General features: G+C 43.6%; 1 protein-coding gene across 5 annotated transcripts in view; it reads right to left on the reverse strand.

Annotated features, from left to right (window-relative positions):
• The window catches only part of GLI3 (GLI family zinc finger 3), a 319343-nt gene that overhangs the window by 15306 nt on the left and 289561 nt on the right, over positions 1-14476 (reverse strand). For all 5 annotated transcript variants that reach the window (XM_070369350.1, XM_070369351.1, XM_070369353.1 and 2 more), the window contains 2 exons: positions 2307-2456; positions 1091-1255 (listed from right to left, as the gene is read on the reverse strand). In XM_070369350.1, coding sequence (XP_070225451.1) covers positions 1091-1255; positions 2307-2456 — 315 coding nt within the window. The remainder of the gene's footprint in view (positions 1-1090; positions 1256-2306; positions 2457-14476) is intronic.

A 14476-nucleotide genomic window follows, 5' to 3' on the forward strand; every position in this document is an offset into this window, starting at 1 on the left:
GTTCAGTTGGAAGGAAACTTGTGAGGGCCATCTCTGCCACCTTCAAGCCAGTGGCCAGTGAACAGAATGTTGCACTTTTACAAATTCCCTCTTCCAGCTCTTCTCTGGAAGATCATGAAGGGCCTGGCTGGCACCTTGTGGGGTCAGATGAGAGTCACACCAAGGTCAAAATGTTCCCTCTCTCACATGATTTCAAGCAAACGGATGACCCACTCTGTGGGGCAGAACTACAGCTCATGAACAAGTTCTGGTTAGCTAGCCTATTTCCACCACAGATGTGGGAAGCCTTTGTGTTAATCTCTGAATTCATTCAAGAGAAAGTTTCACAGACAGAGGCAAAATCTGAGCTAGACCTTCAAGGAGAAGCTGGAGATCTGCAGGCAAAAGCGAGTTAAAATGTAAGCGAAGTGAATTAGAAACCATTTTCATTTATTCTTACACTTCTCTGAAATGTGTGGGGGATAAATACCTCAAACTAACAACAACACATCAGGAAACCCTTGAAGCTTTACTCAATATATTATCTTAAATAACTGACTAGAAACCATTCTGGGTTTCTGAGAATAAGCTTCCAAGACCCTTTGGAATTTAGACTGTCTGGAAATCCTATTTAGCCAAGTCAGGTTGCTCTGCAGAAGTCTTTTTTGATATAATGCATTTGAAGATACCACCTGGAGAAAGCAAATAAAAGTGGCTGTCTTAGCAGTAAGCTGTCAGCTGTCAACACCTCTCTTCTCAGTCTCTCCTTAGTGCTTACAGGGTCATCGTCCTTCAAATGCATTCGGGCTATTCCAGGCAGAGCGAGTTGGTGGAATTCCAAGTTAAATGCGACTACTGTTTGACCAGTAGGTGGCAGTACTGAACAACAGGAAACTTGTTCCCCCTTCCTCAGCTTGTCTCTCCCATCCAAGACCAGGTTTCAGCCCTTCCTCTGAGGCCCCCCAAACCTTCACCTGCAGCATTAACATCCATTCATGCTGGGAGTGGCCAGAGGAAACGACAACGGAATAGGCTTGCGTCTCCCCAGAGGATTCTCTATTTCCACCCCCTGAGCTCTGGACCCAACAGGCGTCTCCCAGAGGAGCCTTACCTCGTTGGAATGTGTCCTGTTCTGGTGCTTGGCGCGATCCGAGGCATTAGAGAAAGCCTTGTTGCATCCTTCGTGCTCACAGACGTATGGTTTCTCTCCAGTGTGAGATCTCAAGTGTGTTTTCAAGTTTTCGAGTCTCGAGTAGGCCTTTGTGCAACCTTCAAACTGAGGACGACAGGTAAATCTGGATGACCCCCCACAACGACAACTTCTGCCTCTCACTTGCTCCAAGTGAGTGAAAGACGGGCGTTTGGAGGGTCGGCAGCTTTTCAAAACCAAGGAACAAAAGTCCACTAAACTCTGCCTTTATTGGGATTCAGATGGTGGGCTCGGGGCAATTCTAGAGAAAGCATTTTCAGTGCTAGTAAAAATCCCGGGACTTTTTTTTTTTCAATAGGCCACTCAATGTGGACAATGGGTTTCATTATCTGCTCAGGGATCTCCTTGAATTCCCACTGATTTCAGATTCAGCACAAAGTTCATTAATATGGCTTTGTGTCCCTACAAAGACACGGAATTTGATCCTGTTTGTAAAGGCCCTTTAACATGTAAAGTACCAAGGCTCAGTCCTGAGTGTGCCTGGCGGGCACCTTAGTGAAAGAAAGCTTAGCCTCCAGTTCTTAGGTCTGTACTGGGTCATGGTGACAGACTGGCGGGCAGCGGGGTGCTGGGGGCGAGGGCTGAGGAAAAACTCTAAAGCCATACAGGTTATATTTTTGAAAAGTCAACTGAAGTTTTTCAAGTTGAAACTGGCCTTTCCCTGTGCCCTCCATGGCTCTGGTGTGATAGACCCTGGTATGAAGGCAAGCCCAGTGGCCCCGTGGTCATTCCCGGTGCTAGATGGCTGGTCCCTGCTGCGACCTGCCCACCGGCTACTCTGCAGAGCTGGGCTGACTCAGTTGCTGTTAGCCAAGTGTTTCATTAAATAAAATTGAAAAAAATCAGCTCCTTGATTGGCCAGTCACATCTCCAAAGCACGTGGTCTTGAGGCCACCATGCTGTACAGGGTGGGTCTAGGACACTTCCTTCCAGTATCTCTGAGCTCAGCTGTCGGCGTTCTGTCTCTAATTCTTCCCTCCTCTCCCCTCTCCCAGCCCCGGGAGTTTATCACTCATCAGCTGGCACGGTTCTGGTTCTTGGAGTAGGAGGAAGGAGCCACGGGTGCAAGACGCCCTCTAGGTGCACATCCCGCCCCTCCCCCCACCCCGGGACTCACAGTGCATTTGTGAGGCTTCTCCCCCGTGTGCCTGCGCATGTGCACCACCAGCATATACTGGGCTTTGAAGGGTTTCTGTTCTCTGGAGCAGTCGAGCCACCGGCACACAAACTCCTTCTTCTCTCCATGGATGTGGTCGTTATTTATATGCTGGGTTTTGGGGAAAAAAAAAAGAGAAATCAAATGGAAATATACAACTCTTTTCTGCAGGCAGCATAACAGAGGGCCCCAAACCCCCTAACCTTAAGTCCTAAAGGCTCCACGGTACCTTTCCCATATGGCAGACGATTCTATTCTGGTTAGTACATTTCTTAAGTCAGTTTGCTGTTACCAACTGTGGAGAGACACTTTTTTTAACTAGCAGAAGTGACAGGATTTGGAAGAAGCTTGGAGTCCTGGAAAAGATACTGCAAGGGCAACGGAAGACAGGAGTTGTGAGATGGGGTGAGACACACACGTCCTCTCTGGGCCTCTGCTATCTTTCACCTGCCAAGTTGGGGTCCAGATGAAGTGACCACAGAGGGGACCTCCAGCTCTCACCCTCTTCAGGCCTTGGGTAGCACCTGGGCTAGTGATGTGGCTTAAGACTGCAGGAAGGGCGCACACACACACACACACACACACACACACACACACACACGTCTGTAACAAGAACTAGGAAAAACCAAAGCACTTTTTCAAATGGCACTTTAGTTCCAGTTAGGGAGATCATTCTTTTGATAAGAATCACAGAGAAATGAACTTGACTGAAAATGAAGGCCAGGTGATCGTCAACAAAACAGTCTCTGAGGGTCTGTGCTATCCTCCTGAACAAAATAAAGGAACAAATCCCCTAGTTTCTAAGGTTCTTTCCAGCTGTAGAATTCTGTGAATTTGGTTTTAAAAATGAAGTTGAATGTCCCTGAAATTTCTCTGAATTCCGATTCAAAGTTTTAGAATCCCATTGTATATTAATAGAGTTCCTTGGATCCATACATCAAAGGTCCTACAACTGGGAGACAGGTGCAACCTACAGACACACCAGAAGACGTGGTTCTTAATTTGGATCAAACTTAGGTCTGCTCAAGTAAGATAATGTTCAGTCACGGGTGATGGGGGAAATCTGTGCCCTAGGTTGATCCTCTCGGTTTATTCTCTGGCTGCCCCATACTTTATCTGCCTTAATTCAAGGCATTTGTGAACCCTTGCCCACACATACATAGAAACACCACCAAAAAATTTGTGCAGTGACAGAAACCTCCCCTGGGTTTTCTGGGCCACGTAGCAGTGACAGGACTTTTAATTACTTTCTTGATGAGGTTCTGGGTCCTAACTGAGTGGTCTCTGGGGGCCTGGGGGTAAAATTCCATCACTCAGCCTTGCCCAGTTACTCCACTAGACGACCGGTTGCTGTAAGGAAAAAAAAGAAAGCAGTCTGTTGTGTTGTGTTTGTAGTTTAAAACTGGATGAAGGCAGAGAAAAGCAATCATGGTATACTCTCCTAGAACAGCTCTCAGAAAGCCGGAGAGACAGGAGAGAGCAGGTGACATGGCCCAGGGTGCAGGCAGACAACCAAGATCCTTTCAGAAGCTCTGCACGTGACGAAGAACCCATAGAGAGAATCACTCCGGTTCATCACGGCATCGCAACCCCCTGATAGACAGTTGTGTGTTTTCTGTAAAAAGCTAACTGTCTTCAGTATGAGAGTTTCTTAAAACTGATGCTGGGAACAAGTTCACCTGTATCATTTTTCTAGATTCCATACATAAGTGGCATTATACAATAGTTTTTTTCTTTTTGACTTCACTCTGTATGGTAGGCTAGAGACACAGACGTAGAGAACACATACTGGACACCAAGGGGGGCATGGGATGGGATGGATTGGGAGATTGGGACTGACATGTATACACTACTATACATGAAATAGATAACTAATGAGAGCCTAACTGTGTAGCACAGGGAACTCTACTCAGTGCTCTGTGGTGACCTAAATGAGAAGGGAATCCAAAAAAGAGGGGACGTATATATACACGTATACATATATGTATCAGATTAGATCAGATCAGTTGCTCAGTCGTGTCTGACTCTTTGCGACCCCATGAATTGCAGTACGCCAGGCCTCCCTGTCCATCACCAACTCCCGGAGTTCACTCAGACTCACATCCATCGAGTCAGTGATGCCATCCAGCCATCTCATCCTCTGTCGTTCCCTTCTCCTCCTGCCCCCAATCCCTCCCAGCATCAGAGTCTTTTCCAACGAGTCAACTCTTCGCATGAGGTGGCCAAAGTACTGGAGTTTCAGCTTTAGCATCATTCCCTCCAAAGAAATCCCAGGGCTGATCTCCTTCAGAATGGACTGCTTGGATCTCCTTGCAGTCCAAGGGACTCTCAACAGTCTTCTCCAACACCACAGTTCAAAAGCATCAATTCTTCAGTGCTCAGCCTTCTTCACAGTCCAACTCTCACATCCATACGTGACCACAGGAAAAACCATAGCCTTGACTAGACAAACCTTTGTTGGCAAAGTAATGTCTCTGCTTTTGAATATGCTATCTAGGTTGGTCATAACTTTCCTTCCAAGGAGTAAGCATCTTTTAATTTCATGGCTGCAGTCACCATCTGTAGTGATTTTGGAGCCCAGAAAAATAAAGTCTGACACTATTTCCACTGTTTCCCCATCTATTTCCCATGAAGTGGTGGGACCAGATGCCATGATCTTCGTTTTCTGAATGTTGAGCTTTAGGACTTCCCTGGTGGCTCAGCTGATAAAGAATCTGCCTGCAGTGCGGGAGACCTGGGTTTGATCTCTGGGTGGGGAAGATCCCCTGGAGAAGGGAATGGCTACTCACTCCAGTATTCTGGCCTGGAGAATTCCATGGACTGTATTAGTGTCCACAGGGTTGCAAAGAGCTAGACATGACTGAGTGACTTTCATTTTCTTTTCACTTTCTTTTTTTTTATTAATTAATTTATTTATTTTACTTTTGTATTGATTTTGCCATACTTAAAGTGGCTTCCTAGGTGGCACCAATGGTAAAGAACCCACCTACCATTGCAGGAGACATTAGAGACTCAGGTTCGATCTCTGTGTTGGGAAGATCCACTAGAGAAGGGCATGGCAACCCACTCTAGTATTCTTGCCTGGAGAATCTCATGGACAGAGAAGCCTGGCAGGCTATAATCCATAGGCTTTCAGAGAGTTGGAAATGACTAAAGCAACTTAGCAAGCAAGCATACTCATAGCTGATTCATTTTGCTGTACAGAAGAGGCTAACACAACATTGTAAAGCAACTATACTACAATAATATATATTTTTTAAAGCGATACAGGGGCACATACATGGATGAAGAGAACAGATCTGTCGGCCAGGGGACAATATGCCATCTTTAAATGTTTGCTTCAAGAACATGTCTGTGGTCCTTTCACATCGCCCAAGACTGTCCCAGATATGTACAGAAGCCCAGTCATTAAGCCCACATGATACGGAGGTGTTATACAAAGTCTCCTTTCTGGGGAAAACAATTAATGGTCACACAAATCCCCTCCATAAAGACTGCTCTTGGCTCAGCTATTTTCCACGTTATTAGACAGTAAGCTCCTTGGATGAAGACATGAAAGAAAAAGAAGGATGAGAGGAAGGGAAGAAAGAAAGGAGGGAGGGAAAAGACAGGGAAAGTTAAAATTGGAATATGACCTGAGAGTTTGGGTTTAGTTAACTCCTTAGGTCAGGACCCACATCTTTTGGTTTTGTATTCTCAGCCACTGAGGGGTGGCCCTGGTACTTGGCAAGTCCTCCATAAATACCTGTTGGTTTGATTGGCTTAGGTGAGACACTGAACTTTCTCTGGAGCCAAGAATTTATATTTGATGCTTTTGCCTGACTTACTTCAACTACATTTTACCCAGTATCCATACAGTAAGATTTTAATGTAGATGCTGTATTACTTTAAAATAATATAGTATCAAGAATTCAAAAGAACTTGAATGATTGGAATGATATCCAAATGTGAACCCCATCTTGCCAGAGAGAATAAAAGAAATACTCAGTGATCACCACATTTCATCTATCCCCACATATTGACATGTATGTACTGAGTACTGCTGCACATCAGGTCCTGTGCTGTAGACTCAGACAGACCTGAGTCTTTTCCTGAGGAAATTACAGTCTGCTGGAGGGACATGGATAATGGCTTAAATGACTGTACAATTATAGTTATGCTCAGTGTTAGGAAGGGAAATAAGAGGGCTTTAGAAAAACAATTAACAGAGGGTCCCAAATCTGTGGGGAGCACCAAAGACCAGGGTCAGCTTCTCCAGTGAGAGGCATTTAAAGTGGGACTGAAGGATGAGTGGAGACCTGGTGGGTGTGCAGATGAGGACGGGGGTGGAGAAAAAGATGGGTGGAAGCCCCTAGAGAAGGTCAGATCTTGGTGCCATCGAGGAACCGGGAGAGGAACATGTAGGTAGGAGTGGATGTGCCAGGCAGACATGGGAGCAGCCCAGCACTGCCATTGCTGGGTGCAGTAGGAGGCATGAGCTTCCAGGGGCCCAGTGGAGACCTGTGAGGTGGCCAACCGGGGCCCACCTAAAATGCAGCACTCTGGGTCAGGTGTCCAGCAGGCAGACTATGAGAGAAACCTCTGCATGGAACTCATGTGCACCCACCAGGGCGCCTGAGATGACCAACAGGGAAGGTGTCACCTGAAGCTAGTAAAGCCTCCTGTCCTCCCCATCAGGCTGGAGGAGCCAGACTCTGGGTGGAGAGGAAAGAGGTGCCCTCCTTCAGGTGGGTGAGGTGGGAGAAAAACAAAGAGCCTGCCAGCCTCCTTGAGCTGGGAGCCTGGCCGGTGTAGGGGAAGAAGGCTGTGACTGGACAGGAGGCTGTAAGTTTAAACTGGATGAGACTTTAGTAACCAAAAGTGTAGAAGCTGCTAACCAGGGAGTCGAGGGATCTGCCATTGAGCTGGGATGGGGGTGCTGACAATGGGCTGAGGAGAGCAGTGCCTGGAAAATGCAAACCATCTCAGATTAATACCTGGCCAAGTTGCATCAGCCTCGACCTCTGGACAATGTCTGAAAAATCCCAGTGGTGGGAATCCAGTGCCCATCAGTAACCACAATACCCGGCCTTCTCTCATCTGGAGAGGAACAGAGGAGAAGTTCCTTGGGACCGTGGAAGCAACCTCAGTTTCAAAAAGGTTAGCATCTTGGGAATTTTCGCTTTCTGCCCCATAGAGTAGATCTAAGTCCTATCTAACATGCTTTTGTGTTTTTCTGAAACTGCTTGAGTGCCAACCTGGATTGAGACCACAAGTTACTGTTCTTGGAATGAGATTCTCTGACCTTGGTTGGCAGAGACCAGGTCAGTCTTGTTTGTCTTTAAGGGTTCAAATACTGAGCACAGGACATAATCAATTACTTCAAAGAAACACAGAAATCTTTCTGTTATTTAGGTTATTTATTTACGTTTTAATTTTTATTTGATATTGGATTGATTAACAATATTGTGTTAGTTTCAGGTGTACAGCAAAGTGATTCAGTGATACATATACATGTATCTGTTCTTTTTCAAATCTTTTTCTACGTAGGTTATTACGGAATATTGAGGAGAGTTCCCTGTGCTATACACTAGGTCCCTGTGTATATGTCATTTTGCATCTTTGAGCTTAAAACACTTTCCGAAGCTAGATTTCAGGTGAAACTTAAAATTCCAAGAAATCATAGACTTCATGTGTCCAAGTGTCCTAAATATTTACTCTGCCAAAAAAACCACTTTGGCCTCTGCAGGCACTCATGTAGGGCTCATGTTCGGACAGAGCTCATACCACAGGAGCATGGGAATAGGCCCGGGGGGTGGGTGGGTGAGGTGATGCACTGGAAGATGCCCCCAGACCAAGTTCGAATGAGCTGTGTACTTTTGGACAATTCACCTATCTGGGCCTTAATTTTTCCCATATGTAAAATGGAGGTGATGAACTACATTGGATGTTTACAAACTTTTTCTGTAAAAAACCAGAGAGTAAGTATTTTAGGCTCTGCAGGCCAAAAAGTTTCTATCGAGTCTGCTCACCTCTGCTGCTATTTTAACACGCAAATAAATGGGCTCAGCTATCTGTTGACAGATGCTGAAACTGTGAAGTATCCTAGGACAGTCTTTACATCTTTTTTCCAATTATTTAAAAGTGTAAAAATCATTCTTGGCTCCTGGGCTGTATAAACACAAGCAGTAGACAGATTTGGCCTGTGGGCCATTTATTTTGCTCTCCCTGAAATCTATGACTTCAAAGTTTCCTTTCTGGGCTAACAGAGCCCTTGACATTATTGGTTAGGCTGGCTCTAGAGCCCAAGGAAGTAAAATTAGGAGGAGGTATGTCTCAGGGCCAGAGCACAGAGAAGGCAGTAAAAAGGAATAAAAGTGAGGGTCATGATGACATGAGGGGAGGGAGTTAGCCAGACATATGTCCCTCTCTGCACCATGTTCCTGGGACTGAGTGAAAAAAGCACCTCTTCTTTGCTCACCAAAATCCTATGTAGCTAAGAAAAGGAATACACAGTGAATTCCTAACACTCAAACAGACAGGCAGATTCCCTAGGAGGCAGGCCTGAAATTCAAAGGGCCTCTGTTTATTTGTGGTTTCACTGAAAATTTGACTTCCTGGCAGTGAAAACGTTAATCAAATATATAAATAATTTAATTGGAGGGAAAATAATGCATGATTAAATTCCAAACTAATCCAACACCAAGACATGCAATTTGCCAGAGGCCCAAGCGCCAGAAAGAGATAGATGGTGTAAATTACGGCTCTGGATGCCAACTCTCTCAGCGGGGCCAACCCGGACAGCTCCCCGTCTGAATAAATAGGACGAGGACATCAGGACCAGGCAACCCCAGAAAGACTGAGTCCAGCCACTGAGTTTCCTGATGAAGTGAGATTGTAAACATTTGCCTCAAGAAACTGATGACTGATGAAAAAAATAAAGCATCTCAGGAGCCCACAGTCAACCAACCAAGCTGGTATCTGGCCATCGTGATCGTGTTTGTAACAGGATGAGCCAAGACCTGGGATTCTTGTCTCTTGTACTCCCCATGGAGCTCTGGGGGCACAGAGGAAGGTGCGGGGGGAATCACTACAGTTGGCCTGGCTATTGGAGAAGTGGAAGGTATTTCTTTCTTCTTTTTTAAAAAATTTTCTTTAGGATATACTTGCTTTACAATGTTGTATTAGTTTCTACCGTACAGTAAAGTGAATCAGCTATATGCAAACATACATCCCCTCTGTTTTTTTTGGATTTCCTTTCCATTTAGGTCACCACAGAGCACTGAGTAGAGTTCCCTGTGCTATACAATAGGTTCTCATTAGTTATCTATTTTATATATAGTAGTGTATATATATCAATTCCAGTCTCCCAATTCATCCCACCCTCCCCTTCTTCCCTTGGTGTCCATACTTTGTTCTCTATGTCTGTGTCTCTATTTCTGTTAATATACACATATATGGGAGAAGGCAATGGCACCCCACTCCAGTACTCTTGCCTGGAAAATCCCATGGACAGAAGAGCCTGGTAGGCTGCAGTCCATGAGGTCGCTAAGAGTTGGGCATGACTAAGCAACTTCACATTCACTTTTCACTTTCGTGCATTGGAGAAGGAAATGACAACCCACTCCAGTGTTCTTGCCTGGAGAATCCCAGGGACGGGGGAGCCTGGTGGGCTGCCGTCTATGGGGTCACACAGAGTCGGACACAACTGAAGCGACTTAGCAGCATACACATATATAAGATAAGCTATAAACCATTTTTCTAGATGATACTTCTTTCAAGGGCATCTCTTTGAGAAGCCCACCACTTGGCATCAACCTTGGAGGCTGCAACGGTGCAGGAAGGAAAATGAAGCTTTTCTTTTACTAGCAGCAAAACAGATGCCCACAATAGACTTCACTGACTTCATCAGGATCCTTTCTTTTGTTTCTTATTGCAGTCTGAGTTCAGAGCTGACCATTCATCCTCAGTCTGTCCCTAACCCTTCTGACGAAACACACACATGCCGACCATCTATCCCAAATGTTTGCTGCTCCCCAAATAAGGCTGCTATTCAAGCAGTTCATGAACTCTGGAAGGACACTTCTGCCTTTTTTTTAATTGGAATATAATTGCTTTACAATGTTGTGTTAGTTTCTGCTGTACAATAAAGTGGATCAACTATAAGTGTGTGTATGTATATAACATATATATATATATATATATATATATCCATATATCCCCTTCCTCTTAAGCCTCCTTCCCATCCATCCTGCCATTCTACCCCTCTAGGTCATCATTGGTATAGCTAGCTCCGTTTGCTATATCACTGCTGCTGCTGCTGCTAAGTCGCTTCAGTCGTGTCCGACTCTGTGCGACCCCATAGACGGCAGCCCACCAGGCTCCCCCGTCCCTGGGATTCTCCAAGCAAGAACACTGGTGTGGGTTTCCATTTCCTTCTCCAGTGCGTGAAAGTGAAAAGTGAAAGTGAAGTCACTCAGTCGTGTCCAACTCAGCAACTTCATGGACTGCAGCCTACCAGGCTCCTCCGTCCATGGGGTTTTCCAGGCAAGAGTACTAGAGTGGGGTGCCACTGCCTTCTCCACAGTGTCCCACTAGCTATCTATTTTACACATGGTAGTGTATATACATATATATATATATATATATATATATCATCCAAATCTCCCAATTCATCCCACCCCTCCCTCTCCCCGCCATGTCCACATGTCTGTTTTTCACGTCTGCGTCTCCATTCCTGCCCTTCTCCTTTGGCCCAATTCCCCACCAACTGACTTGGAGGAGAGGCTACCACAGGGCTCAGTGGTGTGGGTGGAAGGTTTGCACAGCTCCATTCACACTCTGCCCAGGTTAACCAGTAGACAAACACCTTGCTGTTGCCGGTGATTCATTCTCTAAATTAGCCACATCCCTAACATCAAGAAGGTAAATTCCTTCCACTGTTGAAATGAAAACATTACAGTTATGCAACCTAAAAACAGTGAAGGCAGGAAATGTAAAACTTCAGGCTCAACCCTCACCACCATTTCCATCAGGCTCCCCTGTGCATATACGTTACACACCAGTCTTTCTGGCAGTATCTCGTGTTTCTCAAATAACACCGAACTTTTTCACCAACTTAAAAAGTTGCTACAAGGAAAGTTGCCAAGATTTTCACAGCACAAGGTATATGTGAAAACCGAGAGTTACAGTTTTTAGAAAAACAATGTTCAGGTAAACATGATCTCTCTCTGCACACAAATGTCCATGATCACACGTATACACATATGCAATCACACACACATGTATGCACATGCATACACAAAGTACTCCCGTTTTAATAGAAAAGAAAATAAAGGCTCGGAAAGTGTTGCATTTCATATTTAAATACCCAAGACAATGGAACTGCACTGTGGGATTGCAAGGGATTGGGCTGACCTGGGATGTTGGCTGTATTCTTGTGTCATTTCTGATTTATCCCTTTGCTACATTTCTCTGTATCTACACACACGAATATGCCACTATCTGAATGCCATGATAATATTTTAAAAGGAAAAACATGAAACCAAGACTTTCCTTCTCAGACTATCAAACCAGTAATGTTTAATACTTTCTAAGTCAATTCACATTGCTGCTAGATGAGCTCACAAACAGGCCTGAGCAAATTAATATGTTTAACAGAACTCGATAATTTGAATCTTCTCCATATTGGCTCAGGAAGTCTGTTAAGAAGGCCTTCTACTTTGGCACAGAATGTGATATCAACAAGTAAACAATTTTAAGAAAGCTCAATTGGCTTCCTGACCTTATATTATAAATCTATGAGTAGGCTCCTGACTTCGTAGTCCAGAAATATTTCTGAAAAGCAGAAAAAGGGAAAAATAATTTTGAATCAAATAAAATTTACTTTACTTTCAAACTGATTTGGGAGAGAGGTTTAAAGGCTTTGCCTACAAGAATTCCTTGAAACTTTGCACCTGAAAGGAGCCATATACCTTTCTGATTTGTGTATTATTTGACATATGTAACATTTGGGAAAGTTTTACAATCGTGTGACACGGATTCTATTAGGTAGCCCCTGTGATTGGATTCCTTAAGGCTTTAGAAGGCAGAAGTGAAGAAAGCAGAAGTCAGAGACTATCGGGGTTGAAACAGGCCTTTTATCTCAATATGCACTTTAATTTTAGATAAATAAAATAATTTAAATGGTTTTGGTGGCACCCATCAATCTTCCTGGCAGAGTATTTAAAAAGCTATCATTGCTTGCTGTGGGAGGGATCTTCATGAAGACCTCACAAAATGACTGTTTCAGTTCACACTGGCTAATATATTCATGTAGCTTTCAGTTTTTAATCTAACTATAAAATGATACAGAAAACATCAAAAGGACTCCAGAATTTGGGTACAAAACTGCATTCTTTTTCTAAAAGTAGAGTACTTTCTTTCCTATTTCTGATCTGTGACTATTAAAAATTAGGGTGATATAAAAATTAAAATATGTTTCTTGGTTGAGAAAGAATAAATGTGCTTCTTGGTTAAGAAAAAGTCTCTCTGACAGTCATTAAAATCTTGTTTCTAGCTATAAATCTGTAATGAAATTATTTTATTCTATGAGTAAGAAAGGCAAAATTCCTTAAAACGGTAAATGTCTGGACAAAGGGCTTCACAACGTTCAATTGAGAGAATTGATATCAACTGAAAATACTGCCCTCACTCCCACCACCACCAAGGTAAGCCGGAGACTGGGATTCCTTTCATCATTCACATTTAGGAGCAAGCACGAAGCTTGGCAACATTATGTTAAGGAAAGAAGTCAGTCACAAAAGGACAAATATTGTGAGATTCCATGTATTTGAAAGGCCCAGAACAGGCAAAGCTGTAAGTTAGTGCTTGGCTATGGTTGAGGAGGGATTGGAAGACGGAAAATGAGGTTTCTTTCTGGGATAATAAAAACACTGTAAAACTGATTGGAGTGATCGTGACACAACTCTGTGAATATATCCAAACATACTGAGTTGTTGTTTTCCTGAAACGGGTGGACAGCATGATATATGAATACAGCCCAAGAAAGATGTTACCATTCCCTCCAAAAAAAAGGAAAACCACAGAAATACACTTGGTGATGGCCTCTGCTAACAGAGGAAATTGTTGCGGAAGATAGGAAAAGGAGTCCAGGAACAGCCAAGCTGGATCTGCTCCCTCCAGGACTGTATCTAGGGCTTGGGGCTGGCAAATGATTTCCCAAGGAACCAAAGACTGCATCATATCATAGCTTGTATTCACACACACACACACAATCCACAGACAGATTGAATCAGAGTAGAACATACTGTTATGACCCGATATTTCCTGGTGGATTTCACACTGGACCCAACGTTAACAACCTGGGAACTTTATTTATATAACGTCTCTGAGTATTCCTTCTTCATCTTTCAAGTTGTAAAAATGAGTACAAAGGTGGAGAATATGAAATTTTGTGCAGAGTTATAAATAAAAGAAAATGAAAACATTGTACACGAATTTGTATATTCATATGTATGTTTGAGGAATTTAATGCAAAAATAGTGTATACTGGAAAAACTGCTATTTCCTAACACATGATCTATCCTAAGATTCACTAAAAATTTGTGGAAAATTCAAGCACAGGTAATTCAGAATTCTACTTTTTAATTTTTGTTGTTACCTTGAATTAGAAACTAGAAATAAATATGATATAATTTATCTAAGCTGATACCCCTCCCCCACAAGAAGTACATGCATTACTGGTTCAACTCCAGGACACAGAAATATATACTGGTTTAACCAAGCCAATGATTTAATGTATTAATGATTACGATGATTAATGTATTAATGATTAAGATGACCTAATATTAAAGATACTGCAGTTTTTGAGAAGGATTTTTAAAAAGAAAAGTGTAAATACTATTGATTAATGTTGTCTATTTTGCTTGGGCTTCCTTTGTGGCTCAGCAGTAAAAAAAAAAACTCCACCTGCAACGAAGGAGATGCAGGAGATGAGACATGGGTTTGATCCCTGGGTCAGGAAGATCTCCTGGAGAAGGAAATGGCACCCCACTCTAGAATTCTTGCCTGGAAAATTCCATGGACAGAGGAGCCTGGGGGGCTACAGTTCACAGGGTGGCAAAGAGTCAGAGACAACTTAGTGACGAACA

The sequence above is a fragment of the Bos mutus genome, chromosome 4 (genome assembly GCF_027580195.1).
Source record: "Bos mutus isolate GX-2022 chromosome 4, NWIPB_WYAK_1.1, whole genome shotgun sequence".
Lineage (NCBI taxonomy): Eukaryota > Metazoa > Chordata > Mammalia > Artiodactyla > Bovidae > Bos > Bos mutus.